General features: G+C 38.0%; 1 protein-coding gene across 27 annotated transcripts in view; it reads right to left on the bottom strand.

Annotated features, from left to right (window-relative positions):
• The window catches only part of NRXN1 (neurexin 1), a 1,134,169-nt gene that overhangs the window by 585,998 nt on the left and 521,524 nt on the right, over nt 1–26,647 (bottom strand). For all 27 annotated transcript variants that reach the window (XM_045368569.2, XM_065527617.1, XM_065527623.1 and 24 more), the window contains 3 exons: nt 17,848–17,970; nt 8,502–8,883; nt 7,085–7,275 (listed from right to left, as the gene is read on the bottom strand). In XM_045368569.2, coding sequence (XP_045224504.1) covers nt 7,085–7,275; nt 8,502–8,883; nt 17,848–17,970 — 696 coding nt within the window. The remainder of the gene's footprint in view (nt 1–7,084; nt 7,276–8,501; nt 8,884–17,847; nt 17,971–26,647) is intronic.

Genomic DNA, 26,647 nt, shown 5'->3' with positions numbered 1-26,647 from the left:
CCGTGCTGGTGGTGGGACATGGTAAACTGTCAGCGTGTCGTGAAAGGCATCTGGGCATAGGATTGAACTTTCCAGTAGCCCACATTTGGCTGTGGGAAAAGCTGAAGAAAGCTATTTGTGCCTGTGCACAACCTCCCTGTGGCTGTTCTAAGCATGGAAGCCAAGGCCTGTGGCTGTCAGAGTTCAGCCAGTGCACTGGGTGAGAAGAAACCAGCCCCAGGGCTTTATGCATCTGCAAATGGGACAGGTTGGCACCTTTAAAGTTTCACCAAAAGCAGAGTCCCCAGGTGGCCCTCTCACTACCAGTCTCTATCTCAGGTCTCTGACTGATCACACCAATCATCTCCAACAATGAATCCACGTAAAGCTGCAGATTTCTATTCAGTGTGTTGCTGCAGGTTGTCACTAGCAGTCGATTGAGATTGATATGAGCAACACAACTTGTGTCTTCTGAGCTATGGTAAAGAAGTGTGAAACTGGGATAGCTGTGCAGGCCAATGTCTGTGGAGCATATTTCTCTCATATGTAAAAGGAATTGGTCAGACCAGACAATCTCCAAGATCACTTATAGTTCCTCAGTTCGTATGATTCTAATGGTGGGAAGAGAAATTTCAAATAATATTGTTGGAGGGAGTTGATAAAACTAAATATAGACAACTCGTAGTTAATGTCAGAGAAATTCAGAAACAAGTAAAATGGGTGAAGGATTTTTTTTTAAATGATTTTAGTAGAGAATAAACAATTTAAACTCTGCTGAAATACTGTGAACTGGGTCAAGAACCACAGGGAAGCAGAGGGAAGAACTTCCAAACCAACTGTTGGATGGCAAGTCCCAGATAATTGCATGGGAAGGGAATAACCGCATGGGAAGGGAATGTTTTAATCCTACTCTCAACTTCCCACCCCCTTAAGGTAGGATTAAAACACACTGACAAAGGCTTTACAGTAAAGAGAATAGATTGAGATGAATTCTGCAAAACCCGGGGATTCAATGGATGTGGCAGAAGAGAAACAGTAGTTTCACATCTCTACCTGTCTTTCAAGTAATTGCTCTATAATTCTCGTGTAAGGAAAGGAGTAACAATGTCAAGTCTTATTTCTACATACTCAGAACCTTATTGTCTTTGTTCTATACGATGGCAATTGCCTCCAAAGTGGTGTCTTTTTCCTGAGCCTTGGCTCATCCATCCCACTGAAGCCAAAGGAATAATTCTAACGAGTATTGTGAACTCTCCTCTGCTGCTCAAAACCCTTTAATTTCACCCTTCCCATCTTCGGCATGGCATTCAGGGCCCTTCAAAATGAGAAAATTACCTTGCTCCTTTCTCAGCAGTTACAGATGGCCTTCCAACACACAGCCTCCTTCTCTTCCCTTTCAAGTTCAAAAAGCTACCTCTGTGTTCACAGCTAATTGGACTAAAGAAGCGAGCCTGGCCAGTAGCAGCAGGGCAAAAGCCTATGAAGTTATAGCCTAGACCCAGGTCCACACATGGTATGAAATCCTGTATTGGGGGGAACTGGAAAGTGAGATGAAGTGGTGAGTGGACAGAAGTGGAAACATACACAGGAACAAAAGCCATAGGTGGAAGCCACGAGACAGAAGAAGCCAAGAGTGGAAGAAGCCAGGAGGCAGAGAGAAGCCATCTCACAGCAGTGCCAGCAAACAGAATAGAGCGAGGGTGGCTGCACTGCTGTCCTGGTGGGGCAATGGATTAGGGAGCAGTGAGCATGTGTATCCAAGGGAACAACCAAGAGGATGGCTCTTGAGATCCCGGTATGACTCCAAGAACACAGTTGTTATCCTCTGTGTGGCCTCGTTGTTCAACAGCTGAAAGGGTTTCTTGTCTCTCTTACTTCCTACAGGATCCTTAAAATAATCTCCTACAAATGGAAATAATGTGAATAAATCTCTTTCTCTTATAGACTAAAAAGAAACCACACACACACACACAATACTGATAACCCCCAAACAACAACAACAAAAACTAATAAAGGTGGCCTAACCACAGGACAGCAGAACCGCAGAACCTTCCCTCCATTTCCGGTGCCGTATCCTGCTCTACGGCTAAGCTCAACATCACTCTTCCATGAATATTTTCTATTGAAACAAAGTATCTGGCCAAGACAGGTGGGCTGTCAGATGTTATGTGTGGTGAATCTACAAAGCCTGGGCATGTTTAAACGTGATTATGACTTTGAACAGAATCTGGTTTACTGAATGACTGCAGTAAAGATTTGTCAAGTAGCAACATGAAACGGTATAAAATGGAGGGGATATGTGTTTTATTCAGGATTGGAGAAGGCAGGGAGCTGAGTAATAGCGACTGGTCAGAGATCAAGAAGAAAAGAGCAAGAATAGTATTTATCTTCAAATTTTGCTTAGAGATTGAGTATATTTGAAAAGAAAGTCCCTGTTGAGTTGTTTCTGATTCGGGGACCTTTAAGTGGCTTGGTAGTAGGATGAACAATGGCAGACAGTTCCCTTCAGGGTGAGATTTAAGGAGGAATAGGAGGAATGTTGAGGAGGAGACAAATGGGTGGTGATCGTGGTAAGAAGGAAAAGGGGCAAGATCAGAAGACAATGCCAGAGCTCAAAACCCTTGAAGGAATTTTGGGTTTGAGAGAGAGAATAGAGGAGGAAGAAAGAACAAAGTGCCCTCTGGGCTGACCTAGATGTGGCCCATAAATAAATCACTGTACTCAGTTTTACATAGTTTTGCTAGGCGGCCACCTGAGGGCGCTCTATGCTACACAGCTGGGAATCTAATTTTCCCCCATCAAGTAAACTATATATCCTCAATTTGCTGAAGGATAAACTTAGGTAATGCCTTAAATAAGGGTACTCATTGAAAGTGGGGGCCAAAAGCAATTCTTCCTCCCTATTTTTCTCTTCAACTAGATTAATGAATGAGCAAGACTGACCTCAATTTAAATCCCTGGGTAATTGCAAGGATTAAATACAATAACCTCAGTTAAATCTATTTAGCATTTAGTAGATATTTAATAAATATTAGCTCCCTTCCATATATATGCACATCCTGACATACAAATTTGCCAAATACAGGAACAAGAGAAGGAACATAAAGAGGAATCGCACCAACCCTTTATCTCTCCAAAGGAGGCAGGGCTCAGAAATCCTGAAATGAATACAAAGCTAGGCTAGGAAATCATTCCAGAGAGCAAATTTCTACTGCTCCTTTCATTGCATGTTACTGCTTGTACATAATAACCAGAGGGAATAGAACACAAACAGCTGGGAAATAAAGATGAAAGCAAAACTGTATCAGCAGGGAGAGACACACAACCCCCTGAGAATCGAGCGGTGTCAGGAAAGATAAGCTGAACAAGGTCAGCTGCGTGGTATTTATCTTCTGAGAGAAAGATCATTAGACTCCTGCCCATTTCTGATCGTCTCTATTGGGGTCAAGGTGGAGAATGAAATACATGGGCCCCAGTTTTCAAAGTTCTACACTAAAGTCCTGTTCCTATAATGAAACAGAGCTATGGACAAAAGCATGCATCACTATAAAAGCCAACTGTGGAAATTTAGATGTCTGAAAACAAAAGAAATTCTACTTCCCCTTGCAAATGGAGCAGGTTGAGGTTTCCCCAACTCCCGGGTCCTCTGTAGCACGTTTTGTGGCCTTCTGCTGCCCTCTAGTGTCTTTTTAAGGTATAGTAAAACATAAGGAGGATAAAAAAAAAAAAAAAAAATCTCCCAATAATCCTAACCAGCCAATAATGTGACTTCAGTCCAGGACTGGCAAAACAAACAAAAAACAGTAAAATTCTGAAATAAAAGCAAAACCAGTATTTATACAAAAATTTAAAAGTGAGTTAAATTTGGCCTCAACATAGATCTTGCATTATTTCAGGACTCTGTAGCACATGGCATCTCTATCAGTCAATGCACTTAAAAAAAAAAAAAAAAAAAAAAAAAAAAAATGCCTGTTGTTTTCTGCACATCTCTCTCAAATGATTATTGCCTTGGTTGGTGTCAGATAGGATCCAGAAATCTGCACTTCACAAACATCACTGCATGATTCTCATGTAGTTAAAATTGGCTGACCTTCCTTTGAGAAGCACCAAAGATAGTTGCAATGACTTTCAGCAGGGTGGAGAGTAAATCTGATGTTTTCTTTAATTCTTTAAGAATACAATCTATTGACCAAAATAAATCAACTTTATTTTTCCTGCAGCTCAATGCTACGTGATTAGTATGCAAAGAAAACACTGCTGTCTGTGTCTGCGCAAAGAGTTCATGTAGAAGTTCTCCTTTATGAATAAACCCCTCTAAAATCCAGTAGCCATCCAGGTGGAAAAAAGAAACAATGCCTTGTTACTCTTACTCACCCTTCAAACATCCCTCAAGCATTACTGCCACAAAAAAAGCTTTCCAGGTGATCCCAGCTTCGTTTCAATGCCCCACTACAGCTCCACAGCATCCTGTCCTTCTCTGTCCTACAAGTGCTCCTTCAATGCTAGTGTTCTCCTAGAGACAGAGAGCTTTCCATTGCAGAAACCCTGTTGTGCTCTTTCCTAAGTCAATGCTCCGTAAATACTCATGCTCTGGCCAACGCCCACAGCCACACTTACCCAAAGTGGTGATGATGGGAGACAAGAGACATCAGGTCCCACAGCAGGCTGTCCTCAAACTCCCTCTAGCTGATGGTGCACATGATAAGAGGCAACAGGGGATGACTGTTGCCATTGGATCACACACCCAATTTATCAGCCCAAACTTGGACTCATTTTAGAAACTTGCTCTTACTTTTCCACAACGCAGAAGGTATTATTCTATACTAATGATTAGCCCCTTCACATGGGAAATTCACAAGAAATTTTAATTATGCTTTTTTAAAAAACACAAGTACAGTGAGTTCATGACTATATATCTTAATATTATGTAATATGCCATTTTTAAATTCATAAAGTGTTTTTTTCTTTATTATGGGCAAAGCCTGTTTTATCTTCAGAGTCATGCATCATTTAATGCTTTAATAAAAATTAACTCTGAAGTACTTAGATGTGTTAAGTACCCCCACCAGAAGGAATCCTGGACTACAATCTCCTATTACCTTCACTTCCATTTGTTAATGAACAATACGCAGATATTTACTTCTCAGGAGACAGTGTCCTAACTATCTGAAGAAATACAATCCATTGTTTAGCATTGCTTCTCTGAACCCTCAATGTGTATGTGCATAGCACATACTTCAACCAATTATGAACTGCTTTTTTTTAGCCATTTTAATCTCCAACAGAGTATCCCTAATTTCCCGAGAAGTTCACTTATACTTACTGATGTCTCACCTACACAAACAGGGCACTTTTTGCTTTAGCTTTGGTGGCTTGGTCAACACACTGAATTTTACAATCTCTCCCTTTCTTTTGACAATTACCACCTGAGCTCACTGTGCTAAACAGGGAGGGGCACATGAAAAGTACAGAAGAAAAAGCACTTCAACCAGAGAGAATAAAGAGAAAGGTTTGGCCTGTAAGAAGCACTTCTTTGAATTTCATTTTATTTTTTGAGCCAAGCTATTAGATTTGTGGGTACAAATAAGATCTCTTTGAAGTTAACGAGAAGCCCACTGTGAAAGAAGGGAGATGACCATTCCTACACATTGTATGTGTTGAACAAATGAAGTCCCAGGATTCAAAATATATTCTGCAATTACAGAAAGTGAAACACTTTTCTTTCTCCTTTCACCTTATTTAGAAAGAGCGTTTTTCTCTAGAAAGAGTTCTGTTGAGGCTGGGTGCAGTGGCTCACACCTGTAATCATAGCATTTTGGGAGGCCGAGGCGGGCAGATCACCTGAGGTCAGGAGTTCGAAAGCAGCCTGACCAACATGGCAAAAACCCGTCTCTACTAAAAATACAAAATTAGCCAGGCGTGGTGGCGGGCTCCTGAAATCCCAGCTACTTCAGAGGCTGAGGCAGGAGAATTGCTTGAACCCGGGAGGCAGAGGTTGAAGTGAGCTGAGATTCTGCCACTGCACTCCAGCCTGGGTGACAGAGCAAGACTCTGTCTCAAAAAAAAAAAAAAAAAAAAAAAAAAAAAAGTTAAATTTTATCTTTCCATTTTCCTAACTCCCCTCCCCAATGTATCTACCTTTTGAATCAAAGGGAAAGATCCCATCAATAAAATGAGCAACTCTTTCCAAGAAAAATTATGCCTGCAATGACATCTGTGGGGCTTTGTGATGCATCAGGATAGAGCAAAGAATCCATGGGGTTGGGGGAGGGTGTTGGTGTTGTTTTATCCCTGGGCAAGTCATTCAAACCTCAGATTTTCTACATTGAGAATAACATGCTAATAACACCTTCTGGAATGCCTGTTGTAGTGTTAAAGGAGATGGGATACACACATATATTCTTAGTGAATCACAAAGTGTGATTCAAATAGAAACTTCAGTCATTTCTTTTCTATTATTGACATGTTTTCTCAGCATTTTGTCACGTACATTTGAGAAATGAAGTATCAATAAGGAAGAGAAACGTATGTTAAGACTTTCTTAGCAGCTGGTGAAAGAAGCATTCCTGTGTGTGTGTGTGTGTGTGTGTGTGTGTGTGTGTGTGTGTGTGTATTTGTTGGGATGGGGGATAGAATTCACTGTTGTAGACACAGGGTATCTAAACCAGGCTCAACTCCTGTCGGTCAGGGAGTCTGACAGTATCTAGGAAACCTTACCAAGGAAAGAAAATTAATAAGCTCTAGAATAAGCTCCTATATATGTGGTTCCCTGACTCCAAATCAGTTGAAAACTATTGGGACTTAAGTAACTTACAAATGCCTTTTTAATAGCCAGACTAGTATTATATTTTTCTAACTTTTTACATTTTAATCATGCATGCTTTCTTAGGTGCGGCATTTTTTGAGCTGTTATTAAAAATACATAGGTTCCTACCACATTAAAGGGGAGCAGAGACTTGTGTGTTGTATTATTAATTATGTGCTGAAAATGAAATTCTGGTCAGTCTTTGCAGAAGGTACAAACACACTCCTAAGCAAAGGATTTCCCATGTGAAGGGAGACCGTGAGGTGCAAGGCTGGCTACTCGGACTTAACATGCACTTACTCTTGAGGTCTAAGTTCCTGGCTCCAGCGGTGATTTGCGTTGTGATTTTTGTGTCAATCTTTACAGTGTGGAGGTTGCTGGTGTCCCTTGATATCATCACATTGTGCCACTGATTGTCATTGAGAGGTTTATTTGAGCTTCCTTTGATGAGGTTAGCACCATTTCCCAAATCAAACACGTAATGTAAGTACCTGGGAAAAAAATGAAAGGGGAAAGTGCCATCACTTTTTAAATTTGATGAAGCTAAAGTAGACATTACAAATGGAGATTTTTTTTTAAAGTGGTTCCATCCTTACTAGAAGTCATGACAATGAATTACATAGAAACTCAGCTATCAGGAAGGTAACAAACATTATTCTGTTTCAGCAAGGAGGATTATTAAGTGTCTTCACTAAAGGAAATGGTGAAAATTATTTTTAAAATCATAGTCTACATTTAACTTTATGAATTTGGAAAGTAATATCTTTCACCACACATTTCCTATTTCCATAATTCCCTCCATCCTTTTCTAACCACTGAAATGGCCATTCTTCTCATTCTTGCACCTGCTTTTCTCCTCTATCTCAATTCCCTGTTTGAGTATAGGGAATGTGTACTCATCCTTCGACAACCAGATCAAACAGCCACTCCCTGCTCCACACGTTTTTCTAATTTCCCTGAAGACTCTCCTGAGCCTTTGCATGTGATCATCTCAAGAAACATGTCACAGTGCTTTTCTTTTCTATTTATGTGTTCATCTACAAACCCTAGGATTGTGTGTTGGTGTGTGTGGGTGTGACTCGGGGTGGTAGAAATCTGAGATGTACATAAGGGTGGTAGAAGTATATATATTTATATCTGTGCATGGCACGTGATGTAGCATATTGTAAATATGGAATAATATTTGCTGAATGAGTGAATAAATGCTCCTATCAATTAAAATACATTAAATTTTCCTCACAGTTTTAAGGAAAGTTTACATAAATCTTCCTTTCTAAATTCACTGAGGAACTCTGACATAGAATGAAGTTTGAGTTAAAAGGATTTTTTGAAATTTAAATAATCTGCATATTGAATTGGCTATTTAATTTAGCTTAGACTATCCTACAAACTTGTAGCAATGCTTTTGTGGAATTACACTGTGCGTAGTCAGGAAGTGCCCAATTGAATCGTAAGATTCATGAAAGGCCTACCATAAATTAGAGCCTGATGTACTTTGTACCTCGTATGTGAAAATGTAGGTGCAAAAAACTGTCCTGAATCCATATTAATTTAAGATACCTAAGAGGTGATTTAAACAAATGCATTCTTATTTGTCCTCCACCTACTCCGGCCCCCCGCCTTATGAGCCAGTGTGTTCTTCTTAGTGTATATTTTTGGAAACTGATGTCCGTTTTTCCAGTTTTATTTCTTTGTTATTGAACAGGCACGTACTCACCCTTTAACTAATTCAACCACAATAAAGTCATTTCCATCCCCACTGTTATATAGAATTAGTCCATCTAGGGATGTTGTCTTGAACTGGAAAAAAAGATGCATAGAAGTGTAGGCTTGCAAGGTAGCTAAGGCAACATAGCTCGATTTGGTCTTGAAGGTGACAGGATCTGCTATGATGTTCCTGAAGCCAAATCTGGCATTGAGCTCACAGTAATCTATGTCGCCATTTTTACACAGATCAATGTATGCCATTCCATTAAATGTCAGGCTCTGCAGGTGTCCAATGAAGTTGGAGGGGACAGAAGAAAGATACCGTCGTTCTGTGATGATGCCAGTCTCTATGTTATGGAACTCCAGCCTAGTATGATCACCTGCCATTTGACCTAAAAGAGAAGATAATATGAGATTATTTTCCATATCTGAAAGGCACTTTCAACTTTAGGCTTTCATAGCAATATCACATTGTAAAATACAAGGAGCCAAATACCTCCTTGGTACTCAGTTGTATATAGTAAGAACACTTAAATGATGCTAAAAGGTAAACCTGGATTATGTAATAAAACATTCTAAGGACAGGTTTTAATCTGTCCAAATTTTAGTCTTAACAAAAAATTCCTCATTAACAAAAGTAATGGTATTTTTAAATTTATTTTATTTTATTTTATTTATTTATTTTATATATTTTTTGAGACGGAGTCTCGCTCTGTCGCCCAGGCTGGAGTGCAGTGGCACGATCTGGGCTCACTGCAAGCTCCGCCTCCCGGGTTCACACCATTCTCCTGCCTCAGCCTCCAGAGTAGCTGGGACTACAGGCGCCCGCCACCATGCCCGGCTAATTTTTTGTATTTTTAGTAGAGACGGGGTTTCACTGTGTTAGCCAGGATGGTCTCAATCTCTGGACCTCGTGATCCAGCTGTCTCAGCCTCCCAAAGTGCTGGGCGTGAGCCACCACGCATGGTAATGGTATTTTTTAAAGGCGAAAAATAAACAAATTAGCAAGAGAGTGAGGAAACAGTAAAAGAAAGAGGGAGGAAAAAGGGAAAGAAGGGAGGGTGCACAGAGACACGCATTAGGGGCAGTGATTATTCTCAGGCATCCCACTAGAAAGTGATATATCTCAGCTTCATGGTTAGGTAATGTTATTCCTTATAAATGTTCTTCCAGGAAAAAAAAAAAAAAAAAGACTATATAGTTCCTTATACCCAATAGAAACAGTGGAGAGTTGCAGCCCTTTCTTCCAGTAATGAAACATGAAAGTGTGTTTGAAGTTAAATATATACTATTCACTTTCCCTCTTCATGCTCAATAATGGCCACAGTTTTTGTTCACGTCAGTCTTCTAAACACATTAGAAATCGTGTTGATTTCTGGACCTATGCCATTTTTTTGGTCCTTAATTTTTGTATAACTAAATTGAGCAAAATACACTAATTGAAAGCCTGCCCAGTTTTGATAATACCAGTAAAATTAGCCCACCATGCTCCATACCACAAGGCAAAAATCTTTAAACATCCTAGGATGAAGCTTGGATGCAAATTTATTTAGCAATTGACTATTCCATTCAGTCCTCATTTCTTTCTATCCCTCCATATTTCTCTGTCAAACCCATTAATAGCAAACTTAGTCCCGTCTTTATCTCCAGAGTGATCATTTTACCTGTTTGCAAGGTTGAAGGTAAGATAAATAAGCAAAGATGTGAACTTGTTTTCTAAATATTACAACACAACATAAATATAAAGTACTTGTATCAGTACTAGTGGTTCACACCCAACATCTTGCTCTTATCTAAATAAACTGTCAGTCACTCTCTTCTGCAACTAAAAATGTTCACTTATGTTGTAATCAAGTTCTTCCAGGTGCTAGCTTCCCCACCCGATTTGCCATAATTGGAAAATGTATCAAGTTAAGCCATTCCATCATCCATGTTAATGAAAATATTAATTAGAGCTAATCCTAGAATCAGCCCCTGACAAAATGCATTGAACCTTTTCTCCAGGGGTAGTGAAGACTGAAAAACCACCTATGTGTGTCCCCTTCAGCCAGTCTGACAAATTTCCATCTCTATAGTCAAGACAGTAAAATATTAGATAGCATTTTAAGGAAACATCTGTAAGTAAAATTTCGATGGCATGCTTTTTGTTGTGCAAGAAAAATTGTTTATATATTTGGTTAATTGTCTTTGATGATTATACATGTATTTATGCACAAAACTCCCCTGAACTGTACTTAACCCTATTTCATTTTCAAACACTCTTTATTAGTTTTAATCCTGGAAACAACATTCTACTCATCCTTGGCATGTTCTCTTTTCAGTCATTGGCTTGTTCTGATTCCCTTTCTGCAAACATTTTTAAAACAAAAATGTCACCATAAATAATTGTTTCGTTTCTTCCTACCCTCACCACCATACCTCCTGATTGTCTACCTGATGCAAAAGTACCATTACATCCTTGCCAGTTCTGGTTTTTCCTGTGACATCATTTCTATCTTCTCCCTCAGTTCTTCCTGTTCAATGACCTCAATATTGTTCTGTGGGGATCTACTTCTTTGGTAACAAATAAAATTAATATTTAATTATTTCCAAATATAAATCTCTAAAGACACCAGCAACATTGAATTAAGAAGCTAAGTACAATGAAGAATATGAGAAGCTTAAAAAATGGGCTAGGCACGGTGGCTCATGCCTGTAATCCCAGCACTTTGGGAGGCCTAGGCAGGTGGATCACCTGAAGTCAGTAGTTTGAGACCAGCCTGGCCAACATGGTGAAACTCTGTCTTTACTAAAAATACAAAAAAATTTGCCAGGCATGGTAGTGGGTTCCTGTAATGCCAGCTACTCGGGAGGCTGAGGCAGGAGAATTGCTTGAACCTGGGAGGCGGAAGTTGCAGTGAGCCGAGATGGCGCCATTGCTCTCCAGCCTGGGCGACGGAGCAAAACTCCGTCTAAAAAAAGAAAAAAAAAGTCATGTGGGCCTTGCCTTGATTTTTATTCGATGCTACATTAAAATATGAGCCTTAACTCAGTGAACCCTACCCTGATTCTGAAATTACCATGTTTCATCTTAAAGGCTCTATTAATGAAACAACCAATAGTAAAAAAAAATTCTGAAAAAAATATTTCTAACACTTGAAATTAAACATTACCCCCAGTTGTCAAGTTCTTAGCAGCTCTAAAAAAAGGAAACACCAGTTAATTCCAGACTAAGGAGTTCAGCAACAAAAATAAGACAGTACCCATTTTCCTTTCTCAAAGGAATAGGATATGCACAGAGAGCACAAATAATAAAAAGGTAGTAAAACAGCATTGAAGCAACTATGGCCCAGTTACATGAAAAAAAAACATTATAATTGCAGTAATGGCAGATATATTTGTTCATTGGGGAGAATTAGCTCCCAAAACCCATTATTTGATGACTAAGAAAATATTAACTAATTGTTGCCTTCTTTAAAAAACATTATTTTTTCTCAGGATTTTACTCCAATGTTTAATCCTCATCAGTAATATAGCCGCTTCTACTACTGTAGATATTTGTTGATTAAATAAGAAAAAAATTATAAGACTTTGAAGGGGAAAGATTTTAATGTTCTAATCATTTAAAAATGCACTACCCAAGGAGAATTTGGAATTAGCAAAATGCCTCTGATCAAAATACCTAAGGTATAGCAGATTGACAATAATCTCCAACAAGACAACAACCAAAACATGTTTCCTAGATGCTGTGCTTGTATAGAAATCTCAATATTTCCAAGTCAAATATTTTTACCAAAGTAGATAGCAAGGTTAATGTGTGTTCTGTGTTAGGTTACATTTCTCATGTCGAGCAAAATAACCCTCCCTTATGTTCACTTGTTAATTCACCTAAAATTACTGATTGTGTGGTATATGTGTCAGGTGCTAGCCTTCGTATTGGAGAACTAGTGTTGAGAGGAGCAGAAAGGGCCCATTTTCTCCAAACTCAGGGTCTATTGGAGAAAAGCAGACAAAAGAGGTAAGGATGTAATTAAATATATAATAACAAAACTCAGAGAAATGCTATGAATTTCATGAATGGGGTATTGTGTTGCTTAATGTGAAATGGAAGAAGATGCCTAATTTGATATTTAAGCTAGATTTGAAGAATTAAAAAGAGAAAGCTATGCTAAGAATCAGAGAAAGGCAATCAAGGGTGGATTCCAGGAAGGGGAGACGAATGAAGGAAGGCTTCTGGATGAGAAACAGCTAGAGAGCATGGCTGGGGAACTGGGAGCAAGTAGGTTGGTGACTCACATGGAATTGAAAGGAGTGGGAGTGCCAGAGTCCAGATTTCTCACAGTGCTTCTTATATTCAGAGCTAAGGAGGATTTGAAGCAGGGGTTAACCATGACTCGTGTGTGTGTGTGTGTGTGTGTGTGTGTGTGTGTGTGTGTGTTTATTCCCTTTATGGGTGCAAGATGTTGGATAGTGAACTATGGCAGCTATAGTAGAAATGAAAATCATCAACAAAAAGATAATTTTACAGATATAATTTCTAGGGTTTACTAATGATGTACAGAATGATAGAAATGAAGGGAATGGTGATGCCTGGCTTCCAGGCTTGGGTAACTGGATATATGTTGAACGCTGTTCCATAAAGGACATACACACAGAGATATAAAAAACACAATTCTAGAATTTTTTAGACAGACTGGATGATGAGTTGAAGCCCAGTGACTTTCCACTTAGGGATTCCACATAATTCGTACAACCCCTTGTCATCTACGACCTAGGAAATCTCCTTCCTTGGGCTTCTCTGCTGGCAACTACTATCCTCATGACCCTAGGTGATGTGCAAACATTCCCAAGAACAGCCTGAATATGTACTGCCCTGTGTTCCACAGATACCTGACTTAATAGAATTACTATAAAACTTAAAGATATGGGAAAATGTAGGACTTTGCATGAGGAGTCTCTAGTAGTTTCCTTTTGAAAATTCTTCTCATTCGGTGATTTCTGACTTGCTGTAAAATGTAATAAGAAACTCCCATTGCTTCTCTGATTTATGGGTGGCTTCAAGTGGCCAGTAGGATATTTGAAAGAAATCTCAATCTAAAGCTTTCATTGCCACATTTGGAAGCCTTTTATGTACTATGTAAATCAAGGCTGAATCATTCTTATGAATTGTTGGCTTTCATGAGATCTCTGACAAAAAAGGAAGGAAGGAAGGAAGGAAGGAAGGAAGGAAGGAAGGAAGGAAGGAAAAAATCAACAATGTACCAAAGTTATTTAAAAAATAACTCAGCATTTGATGTTAAGTCTTAGGAAGAAATAAGACAAATAGTCATAAACTAATCCTGACTTGTTAGTTGGTTTATTGACTGTAGTGGTATGGGCAAAGCGATTTTGAAACTATTCTAGATGCATTATTGGATTAAGCAAATGAATAAATGACATTACTGGGAGCCAGGATTCTCATCTCGGACGAAAACACATGTAAGTATGGAATGGGAAAAATAAACAATGCTGTAGGTATGAAGGTAACAGTGTAAACTCACACTTTATAAAATGTGTGTGTGTGTGTGTAAACTCACACTTTATAAAATGTGCGTATGTGTATATTTATGTGTACATATAATGTATATGTCTGTGTGTACATACATTTACATGTATGTTTGGGTGTCGGTATATATACTTGAATACATTTCCTATCTGTCTGCTGAAGGGGTTAAGAAGCAAAGATACCCCAGTAGCATTGAGGACACCTACCACCCAAATCTTGATCTATATCATTCCTCATAAATGGTAATTAAATGGCTAATTCTAGGGGCGAAGTATAGTAGATAAAAGTTGTAACTGGAACATCCTGTTATTTCAAGAAGTAAGAAAAGGGCCAGGCACGGTGGCTCATGCCTGTAATCCCAGCACTTTTGGAGGCCAATATGGGCGGATCACCTGAGGTCAAGAATTCAAGACTATCTGGCCAACATGGTGAAACCTCATCTCTACAAAAATTAGCTGGGCATGGTAGCACACGCCTGTAATCCCAGCTACTTGGGAGGCTAGGACAACAGAATCACTTGAACGTGGGAGGCAGAGGCTGCAGTGAGCTGAGATCACTCCACTGTACTCCAGCCTGGGCAACAGAACGAGACTCCATATCAAAAAAAAAAAAAAAAAAAAAAAAAAAAAAAAAAAAAAAAAAAAAGAAAAGAAAAAAAAGAAAAAAGAAAAGAAAAAGAAAAAAAAAAAGAAAGTACTAAAAAAAAATGAAGGCATGTCATGAGATCATAGAGGCCAACTTAATGAAATTCACACTGGCAAAAATTGAAAAAAACATTTGGGCACCAAAATCATAAGACAGAGTAATTATGAAGTATTATAAAAACATAGCAATAGTGGGTCTACAACAAAAAGAAAAAAAGGAAAGGAGGAAGACAGAAAAAAAGAGAAATGAAAAGAAAGACCAATTAAAAAAAAGAAAGAAGGGAGAGAGAAGAAGAGTCCTTGCTTGCAGCAGAATGCTAAGCATTGACTGTAAATGTGGAAGGAGTGCTGGAGTTTGAAAATAATCAATTTTTGTAACTCTCAGTGCAAAGACTGAATCAAGTAAAACTCTCCAGTAGATACTAAATCTAGGGCAAAATTGTGATGAGGTACAGGATATGTGCATGGTCTTAATATCTCCCCATAGACAGTTTACTAGTTGAAAGGGACAAATCGTGGTAATTACAAAATGGAGAAAATGGACAACACGTTGACCTAGTGGTCAAATTAAATCACCAAAGACATGGGCAGCATGTGCTCCGATGGGATACTGTACAGAGGACATAACAACAGCAAAGCAGTATTTCATCCAATAATGTAAAATACACATTCAATCATGAGGAGACATCAGATAAACATAAACTGAGTGACTTTACATTAATACAAAACAGGAAGAGATTATATACTTCAACAATGTTAATGTAATGAAAACAAAGAACGTTCATGGAAATGTTCTGGATTAAAGGAGGCTAAAGAAACATGACAACTTAAAAAAAAAAAAAGTAGCTGGCCCTAGACTGCACACTGTGCTGGAGGGGAAAAATGCTTATAGCATATTAATAACATTGAATCAACTGACAAAGCTGGAATATGGATGACAGATTAGAAAAATAAATTGTATCTATGCAAAGTTTACTGAAGTCAGTGGCTTTTATTTCTTAAATAAGGGGATATTCCCATTAAAAAAATATATATATATGGTGAAGTATTTCAGGTTAAAGGGACATTGTGTATGTAACTTACCCTCAACTGGCTAAGAGAAAAGTAAGAAAGAGAGAGAGAAGAGACAGTGAAAGAGCACAAATGTCAAAACAAGTTGGCTTAAATGTTCACAATAGTAAAGCTATAAGGGTATTCTTTGTATTATTTTTGGAACTTTTTGTAAATTTGAAATTATTTTGAAATAACTTTCTAAAATAAATTTCTTAAAAAAATGTTTTTCACCATTCTTCGGTTTTCATCCCTGGTACATCCACTGCAGTAAAGGACTTATTACTTTACATCCTGGACCATCTAAAACACTACCACATAATTAATTTCGCTCAAAACATATTTTCTCCATTTACTCTTCAGTTTAAATGCAGTGACTTCCAATTTCCTGAAAGTCTACGAAATATGAACTCCTTCATCTAGACCATCAACTCATTGGCCTCAAAAGGCCATTCTAGCCATGCCCACCGCCATATGTTTGCAAGAAGCAAAATAAAGCTTCTTAGTTCCCTGAACATTACTCTAGCCCCATCAGCAACATTCTTTCTTGTGTGGAATTCTCTCCTGCATTATCCTTTCTTTAAAGCCTAGATCAAGTATTATCAATTGCTTTAACAATACCTGAAACCAAGTTCCTCAACTTCTCTTCTGAACTCCAAGACCATAAAGTACTCACATCAACCATTCAGTAGTTCATCCATTACTCTATGTAACATATCATACTCCATAATAATCTGTGTTTTATATGTATGTGTGTATTTTCCTTATAATAGCATGCATTGTCTAAGAAAATACTTTCTATAGAGCCATACACTTACTAGGATATTGACGAATATAAAGCAATGGACTGTAAGTCAAAAACCAACCAACCAAAAAACACAAAACAAAAAACAAACATAGGTTCTCTCCTTAGATCTCGTAACACATTCCAATAAAACACAATTCACTTATCCTGCTCGAGTGCCACTTATCTCATCTACAGAATGGGAATATGTGTGCCCTATCTACTTCACAGGACTCTGTAATATTCGGGAGGCACTCAGAGACTTAAAAATGTTCTGTTGTAGTTCTGGCATGATCTTGCTGTTGGAAGCTGCCTCTTCCCAACTCTTACATGTGACCTTAGATCCTAATACTCATTTCCATGTCTTTTGAGAAAACCTCGTTGTCCAAACTATGGATGCTGATCTAAAAAACAATCCATTCCTTTTCAAAGAACTGTCCTAGACCAAAACTAATGGAACTTCGGCTGATACTCTTCTGCCTTGTAAAATTGTTTACCTTCCTTCCCTAAGGAATGATTCTTTCAAAAGTTTAAAATCCTATAGGTCATATCTCCACATTGATACAGTTGACTGTTCTCTGGGCATGGGGACCTCCTTCAAATTGAATGAACAGACATATATCCACTGTACAAGGACCATTTTGTGCTTTTTACCAGAATAATTAACACGGCTATCTTCTCTGAAAAAAGAAAAAGAAGCTAATATCCCAGTGGGTCATGTGCTTGGAGTTGTCTTCAAAGTAAATAAAGGCACAAGGATTTGTCTTCCTTGTGGCTTTCCTGTGTTTCTAGGGTGGATCTGCATACAGCTCACCTCAGGAATGTAAAAATGGGGGTTGAACTTGACATCCTCAATATTAGAATTTAACCAACTAAGATAAATGGCCAAAAATAATCTATTATAGCTTAAAATGAAAAGGCATGTCATCTGACAGTATGCCAGTGTATCTATCAACTTACCTAGAAGTTAAAAGATAAAACTTGCAGTTTTTCTTGACCAAAACATATACAAAACAAAACAAAACAAAAAACTCAACAGATATTGGCATCTAAACATGACTGCAATATTTGATGAGGCAGTAACATATTTATCAGGCCACAAAAATAAAATATATTATAAATTCTTCTTGCACTATTAAAGGACCAATAATATGACATAAAACGTGTCATTTTTGGGGAAAAACACTTAACAGACTGCTTATTTAATAAAATTGTTACTAGAAAAAATCAAATAAAAATGGATTGTGTGTATAAGCTTCAAGTTGCGTACCAGCTTTGGTGTGCAAAGTCACCGCAAGAAATGAGAGTCAAAAGTGTTAGCATAGGAAAAGGCAATGGGGACCGGGGTGCTTACCTGTCATGGCCTGTTGGTCATCCACCGTTAACTTTAAACTTTTTCCACGCCGAACTACACGCACTGTGTGCCACTCGTTATCATTGAGGTTATAGCCGGCAAAAAGAGTCTCGGGACCTTTGCCTGTAGAATATGCCAAACAGTCATTATGGACCCTCAGAATCAGTCAAGCAAATGAACCTCACAGAGAGTGAGAGAAAGAGACAAAGCAGTGGGGAAGGTGAGGGACAGGGTAGAGAGAGAGAAGAGAGGAAGAAAGAGAGAGAGGAGGGAGAGAAAGGAGAGAGAGAAGAGAGGTGGGCTGGACCAATTTTCAAGCCCATTAGAGTCATAGCAAGCAAGGAAAATGACAAATTTATAAACATTCAGGTGTGACCATTTAAGAATCTTTAACCCTACGTATTGATCTATAACAAGTAAATTAACCTGCTGTCATAAATAGGCACAGTCAATATAGAACTGGGAACCCACCCAAATTTAAACACAGATTTTAAAAATAAATTCTCTGATTTTTAGTTACCACTTTCCTGCGAACAAAGTGTCTAGCCATCACATAACCTCTGAGTTCTAGAAGATATCTGACTGCAGCTCATAAGCTAATCATTTTCAGTGAGATAAGTCTTCCAGTAGACTCTGGGAGAAGGTACTATCTTGTGTGATAGCTGCTATTCTGCTCTTATACCTGGTACCTACAGTGCTCAACAAGTTCTTAGGTTCTTTAGCCTCCTAAATGTATGGAACGTTGAGTCTAAAAAAACATAGAAATAAACCTTACAACTAATTGACCTGTATGTCGCAAATCTCTCTGTGTGTGGTGGAGGCACTTCTGGCAAGTGTAGGTATATGTATTGACTCACAGTAAGTGGACTGAAAAAAAGGAAAGAAAAAAAATAGGCACAGCCAATAATGGGCCAACTGTTGAACATAAAGGAAAAGTAGTGATGTTAACCAACAGTAGAGGACAAGGGATTACCAGTGGGCAGTGAGTGGGCAAGAAGTATAACTTCTTGTTATACTTCTAGTGAATAACTGCTAGTGAATCTATATAAACCTACGCAAATGAAATTTAAATGGACTCAGCAGAGACATATTATTTCAGAAAGCTGTTTGGTAGAAATTATTGAAATGATTAAGTTAGACTATATCCCTCACCTCAAAAAAAAAAAAAAAAAAAAAAAAAAAAAAAAAAAAAAGCAAAGGAAAATGCTTCTAATATAACTGGATAGTTTTATTTAAAAAATAAGTATTTCTACTAATCTGACATTATGAGTCATTGAGAAAAAACAACATTAAAGATACATTGTTTGGTAATGATTTTTTTCCCTGGTGTTTTTTTTTTAAGTATGGAAACATGGTGGTACATTAAAATAATGAAGGGCATTATATCATTGAGTTTCATGGCTTTCAATGGATTGAGAATCAGGATTGGAGTTCACAATTTGTTTAACCAAATTCTGCCAGCAAAACCAATTAATGCCCAAGGATCACAGGAGGATATATGAGAAAGTAAAGATACAGGCCAAGGAGAAGAAGAAAAGTAAAAGGAGAGCGAGAGAGATCGAGTAAGAGAGAGAGAACTGAGTAGAATAAAACCTGAGTTTTCCATCCACATGAGATCATTGTTTGCTTTCAGAACTACAGCTTATCCACCAGCCTATTGATTTCTCTCTTATGGTGCTACTAATAATTCAAGTGTTGTATCCTTGGCTGGTATATCTCAGGTTAGAAATGAGCCAGTGATATGAGGTAAATTTTACAGGATGAATTGCCTCAGTTATTTATATCTTTTTGTTTCTTTAGAGAAATTAAATTACAAATCCAGACACATGAATTTAAAACTATTCTAGATATAACAGTTTTAAGAGATTGATGGCTAAATAACTAGAGAAAGCCTGCTAGTCCAGCAACTGCAAAATACTTTGAGATCAAATGTTGAAAGCAAGTTCCAGGACGAAAAAAAAAAAAAACAACCTCTTTCTAAATTCAGTAGTGAAGAAAGAAGTGTTCAATAACTCTGCAGCATCTTAGCATCCTGCTGGCAGTAAGGGTCATCTTTCATTTTGATCCTTGAAAAGAGAACATATCATTTTATAGCTATTTTTACAGGGGATTTTTTTTTTGTTAGAAATATGTGCTTTTGAAGCAGCTTCACTTCTATTCTTTTCATTTTTAAATATATTTTGTCAAGGAAAGGAAGCATACATAAGGGTGATATCATCGTTATACCCCATCCTGGGCTTGATCTTGCAGTAAAGTCATAACGCTTAATCTATGCAACAACTATTTCCATAACAACAGGCACAAAATCCAATTAAAAATAACCCTTTGGTTCATAAAATTCTCTGTGGGCCAAATTCTAGCTCCTTTCATGAATTATTAAAATTGTGAACAGATTGATTTTGGAAGATAAGGTTTTTAAAAAGGCACTTAATAGTCTCACTTCAAAACAATGTTACCCATGCAGCATGAAGTGTAATGGAAAGTGCACTAGACTAGGGAGTTAAGAATTGAGGTTGCTAGATCATGATTTGCTACTGAAAAAGAAGTTGGGGGTTGGGTAGTGCTTAATATGTAGCAGGCTCTTTGTCTGTTGTCTGGTTTCACCTTTACATTATTAATCTACAGATGTGAAACTGAAGGCCTATAAAGCTAAGACTACTTGTCCCCAGGTCACACAGCTAAAAGGTGGTAGAACCAAGTTTCATCCTTGGTCTGACCTCCTCAAAGCCTGCATGCTTTTCCCTGCATCATCCAGCCTCTCAGTTATGAGACTCTTTGGCTAACAACTTAACTTCTCACTTTCCCCATATCGGAACAAAGGAGGTGGGAAAGATGCTCTTTGTGGTGACTCCCAGCTCGCCCTACAGAATGATCACACTGCTAGCAAATCCTACACATCCTCTGGATAAGTCCTGGTGGAAGCAAATCTCTAAGTAATACAATGTCTACCTAGGGATGCTGAAATGACTGCTCCTAAAGATATGAAACAGAAGAAGGAACATCATTTTAGGACCTGTCTCCACCGATAATCAGCAATTTGCTAACACACTCAACTTCTGGTGCTCTCAGCATTCCCATCCATAAAGTGAGGAGAGTTTCCAGCTAATCTTTACAGTTCTTTTAGAATTTCACTTTCTCACAGAATTCAACATATACAAACTTGTTAAAGAAAGATGGTTTAACTGTTGAAATTTTGAATTTGAGAGTTTATCCTCTTGCCATATTTTTAATAGCAAAATTATAGTAACTTCAAGCTGTTAATGACTTTTCAGGATTTCCTTTCCTTCAGGGGATATCAAACCGTGTATCAATTGTGCCAACGTCTTTCTCCCTGCATTAATGCACTATAGACTGAATGTGTGTGTCCTTCAAAATTCAGTATGTTGAATTTCTAACCGCCAATGTGATGGTATGAGAAGGTGGGGCCTTTGAGATATAATTAGGTTTAGATGAGGGTGGAGCCCCATGATGGAATTAGGGCCCTCATAAGAAGAGGAAGAAACACCAGAGCTTCCCCTCTGCCATGTGAGGTTACAAAGAGAAAGCGGCTGCCTACCAGCCAGAAAGAAGGCCCTCACCAAGAGCTAAATCTGCTGATACTTTGAACTTTGACTTCAAGTCCTCAAAAAACTGAGGTGGAAAAAAAAAATTCTGTTTTTTAAGCCATCCAATCTGTGGTATCCTGTTGTAATAGCCCAAGTCGATTAACACTGTGGACAATATTTTAAAGACTTTTAAGAAAGTCTATAGCTGGCCAGGTGCGGTGGCTCATGCCTGTAACCCCAGCATTTTGGGAAGTCAAGATGGGAGCATAACGAGGTCAGGAGTTTGAGACCAGCCTGGCCAACAGGGTGAAACCCTATCTCTACTTGAAAAAAAAAAAAAAAAGTAGCTGGGTGCAGTGACAGGCACCTGTAATCCCAGCTACTCAGGAGGCTGAGGCAGGAGAATTGCTTCACCCCAGGAGGTGGAGGTTGCAGTGAGCCAAGATCTCGCCACTGCACTCCAGCCTGGGTGACAGAGTAAGACTCCATCTCAAAAAAAAAAAAAAAAAAAAAAAAAGAAAAGAAAAAAAGAAAGTCCATAGCCTTATTTCTATTAAAAGACATCATTCCTTATGTTTTGTGGGGAGTTTTGATTTGTTTGTAATTATACACTTGAGTTTTACTGTAACATATTATTTAAGTCATAGAGGTATTAGGTTTTCATTTTATAGTTAAAGAAGCAGATTTAAAAGGATTGAGTAAATTATTAAGTCTCAAAGACAGTAAGAAGTAGAGAGAAAACTGAGATTTTGATTTTCTATTTTCATTAAAATGTATTTTCCACAGAAAATGATCTGCAAGTTGTGTAAGAGGTACAATGGGGCTGAATGCCCACAGTTAATATTTCACCAGACCAGGTCAGAATTCAGCTTTACAGGCTAATGTTATATTAAAGAATTTTAGAGCTAGGAGGGACAAGAGAAGTGTAGAATTTCAATCATCATCTACAAATAAGAAACATGAAGTGCAAAGACATTAGATGATGTTCCCATCGTCACAACTGCTAAATGAAGAAGCCTAGTTCTCTAGACTATCAGTCTAACAAACTTTTTTTTTTTTTAATTTATTTTTAAGACAGAGTTTCACTCTGTTGCTCAGGCTAGAGCGCAGTGGTGCAATCTTGCCTCACTGCAACCTCTGCCTCCATGGTTCAAGTGATTCTCCTGCCTCAGCCTCCCAGGCAGCCGGGATTACAGGCACCCACTACCATGCCCAGCTAATTTTTGTATTTTAATAGAGATGGAGTTTCAAGGCCAGTCTGGTCTCGAACTCCTGACCTCAAGCAGTCTGCCAGCCTTGGCCTGCCAAAGTGCTGGAATAACAGGCGTGAACCACTGTGCGCCCAGCCCTAACAAACTTTTAAAACATTATTCTGTTCATTAGACAGTGCTGATCTAGAATGAATTTCTCAAGTCACACCAAAATCTGAGTCTGAGTTTAATAAGTCTGTCAGTGCTTTTCAACAGAGTTTGACCTAATCTGTGGTCTAACTGTTTTGTGCCTGGTGATTTTCACTGGGTCTGCTGATGACCCTGTAGCTAAAACTTATTGATAACAGATGGAAGTAGAAGCAATAAACATTTCAGTTTCCCCTGATTCAGTGTAAGTTGAGTGTTCTTCCACAACCTACCCATCCATAAATTCGAGGTGTCTCTAAGATTAACTCCTAAGAAGGGCTGGAATTAACCCTAACTTGAGGCATGGTATAGACAGAGGAAAGTGTGTGTTAGCATGTGTATATGTGTATGTGGATGTGTGTGTGTGAGGGATAGAGAGAGATACACTCAAAAGATGGTAGATTTTTGGCCATGTTAGTAACCACATTTGCTAATGACTTTTACTTCCATTTTCGCATCAACATGATTCTTAGGTTTCTTTAAATATTAGTCTCAGAATAAAGGAAATTTCATGTTATAATTTGTAGTTATGGGAGTTAGTGGTAAAGAAAACTGGATTTTGTCCCTAGTCTGTCATCAACTAATTATGTCACCTTGAAGATGGCATTTATTCTCTCTGTTCCTTTTTATCTGTAAAATGATAATCCCATATAAAAGCATATTTAAAAAACTTTCCTACAGCCAACTTCAAACAATTGTCATTCTTAGAAGGACCAAAATCACCTTGCAGCTACATGAAAGACTGCAGTGTTATAGTGACTATCCTAAGTGTGTAAGCTTTTTATTTTTATTATTACTATTACTAATTTCATCACTTTTGGTTTGGCATAGTAGGCAGAGGGCAGACAGAGCCTTAAAGAGGCTCTTCTACCCAAGAATTACTAAACTCAAGTTGAATCCAGAGGACAATATTGATATGTGCTAGAAAATGTGTTTATTTTTTTATATTGTCAAATTTTAATGGTGATAACTGTGTTTTTTTTTTATTTTGACAACATTCACAGAATACAGCACCAATCAATCAATAAATGATCAAGCAGGAGCAGGGACATTCTGCTCTGTGTACCAGGATATCCTCCTGCTTTATGGACAAGTTCAGTTTGAACACTAAATCATAGACCAGAAACTTATGTGGGGAAATAATGAAGTGATCTTTAAAGCACATTTCTTTTACTTAAGGCATATTATTCTTTCATCTGCTCAAAGAATCAGACCAGGGAAGGGCAATGTGAGAGAATCTGACTCGGTATTTCCCGAAGCTTGCCTTATGCAGGCGAAGTATGGTTGTGCAGTGTCAAAATCCAGGAGCTCAACTGGGGCCAAAGTTTCATTATTATTTTTAAATCAGTGGAATTACTTCTTTTCCACAAATAATCTTGCATAAAAGAATACAGAAACCATATAAAGGAGGAGTTGCCCTGCTAAGAGATAGAGGCAGGATAACTTGGCCCCTGAGGCGTCGCCTGGAACCTCTGGACTCTGCAGTCCTTGTTTGAAAGTCAGTCTCAAATAAATAAATCCCCTCAACTAGGGGGTTTATTTCTCCCTTTAAAAAAAGAATAACTTTTTCATAAAACTCCGGCCAATGCTTGTTAAAAGTATTTTCAAATAATCCCTTGTTTTAAAAATTACGTTTAACTTGCAAAAAGGATTTTTGTGGCCTATGAATTAAAAGCTCTTTCTACAGAACATCATGTATTATGCATATCAAAGCCTACCAGTTTCAGTCTGTCCACATTAACATCCCTCTAACATGAATTCCCTACACTCCCTTAATTACGAAGCTTAAATTCATAGATCCTCTTCTAAAGATTTAGTAGATCTTTTCTTCTTCTTTTTTTTTGAGACCGAGTCTTGCTGGGTCGCCTAGGCTGGAGTGCAGTGGCGACATCTTGGGTCACTGCAAGCTCTGCCTCCTGGGTTCACTGTTCACGCCATTTTCCTATCTCAGCCTCTCAAGTAGCTGGGACTACGGGCGCCTGCCACCGCGCCTGGCTATTTTTTTTTATTTTTTCTTTTAGTAGAGATGGGGTTTCACTATGTTAGCCAGGATGGTCTCCATCTCCTGACCTCTGATCCGCCACCTCGGCCTCCCAAAGTGCTGGGATTATAGGCGTGAGCCACCGCACCCAGCCAGATCTTTTCTTCTTATGTCATATGAGTTATGCAACAGATTGGCTTTCCTTATTTTCCATCCTTAGGGAGCCAAGATTCAGGAATTTTATTGTATTTCAGCAACTTGAATTTTTTCCCTTTTTAAAAAATTTCATTTGACTTTCTTCCCCAATGATGTTACGATTATTTTTGTTAATCACTATAAATTATACTTGAAAGTACTGAAGCACAGACTACTAAGTGAAGTATTTAAGAAAGAAAGAATAGCATTCAACGGATGCATAGCTACTTAGTCCAACTCTCCTTTTACAGACATCTCCATGGGAGGTTAGTTGCCTTGCCTCTGTCTTCCTCGTTATTCGCAGGGTGAAACTAATGCCTGGGCCTCGAACTTATTTAGGACCTAACATGCATTACCTAATTGTCTGGCCAAAGTCAGAGAGGGTAAACAATCTTTGACCTTTGCATATCATTCCTTTCTCTATTTATATTTATACATATTCAAAAATATTGTTCTAAATACATTTTAAACAAACCCACCTGCTTTGGGTAGCAGAATCAATACAATTTACAAACAACCTCACTGCCATACACAGTTTGGGAAGCAGTGATGAAACAGGTGTGTTTTTCATGTACCTCTTCACATTTGGTTCAAATGTAGATTCTCACATATTTCAAGGGAGATCTGCATGCATCATAAGAAAGGCTTGAACTTGGTTGAGAGTTAAATAAACTTGGATTTGAAAGCAGGTTTTGCATTTTCTGGTTGCTTAGGCTTGGGTATGTTAGTTTCTTTGATCTTTCCTTCCATCATCTACAAATGTGCAATAATAATGCCTACCTTATTTCATAGGTTTGTTGTAAGGACTAAGGAATATAACAAATCTAATGTGTTTGGTGCTTTGCACTTTGTGTAATCTCAATAAATATTAATTTACTTTCCCTCCTTTTTATGGAAAATATGGAAAATAACAGTGCATGAGTTCTGCAAACCACCAAAGGATCTACCATTAAAAAATGATTGACAGCCAAATATATTATACATTATATAAAAATGTATATTGAAAGAAACATCCACAATTTTTATTTGAACAGGCACACTGCATAGTCTAGTATATTGAAATTAGGACTCCCAAAGTCAAATTCTTTGGAACAGTCGTCATTTTAACCTGAGATTTCACAGTATTTGTGTTTGGTTGTTTAATTCCTAAGCATTCACCCTAAATGTAAAAATAAATGTAAAATACATTTACAAGAGAACCTGAAATATTTCAATAATGACTTGCTTAATAATCTCGGGGTTAAAATAAGATGTACATGATACTAAATTTGGATCCTTTTTGCTAGAAAGCCTTTTGTGCAAATATCTTGTGAAGAATTTATACTGGTTTATGAATGTGGAGGGAAAAGATAGTGAAGAGCAATAGAGAAGAATGAAACAAAGCTGAGACCCTTTCATTCAATGCAAGCAAAGACCTCTAAGAGACAAAACTGGCAGATGCCTCTGGAACTGAAAGGTGGATGTGGCTGTACAGAAACTTGAAAAAAAAATAGCAGTTATATTTGGATTTTTAAACTCTTAGATGTGTGTGCCACAAGCTTAAACTCACTGCATCTCTACATACCCTTTAGGTAGCTATCTCCCTCTAGTGGTGCGTGTATTTTAAAGAGGTTAACTACATAAGTGAACCATCTTTATGAGGTACCCTGCTTATGGTATATATACCCTGGTGTGGTTCTGAA

The sequence above is a fragment of the Macaca fascicularis genome, chromosome 13 (genome assembly GCF_037993035.2).
Source record: "Macaca fascicularis isolate 582-1 chromosome 13, T2T-MFA8v1.1".
In the NCBI taxonomy this organism is placed as follows: domain Eukaryota; kingdom Metazoa; phylum Chordata; class Mammalia; order Primates; family Cercopithecidae; genus Macaca; species Macaca fascicularis.
This window is presented reverse-complemented; position numbering and strand designations above follow the sequence as displayed.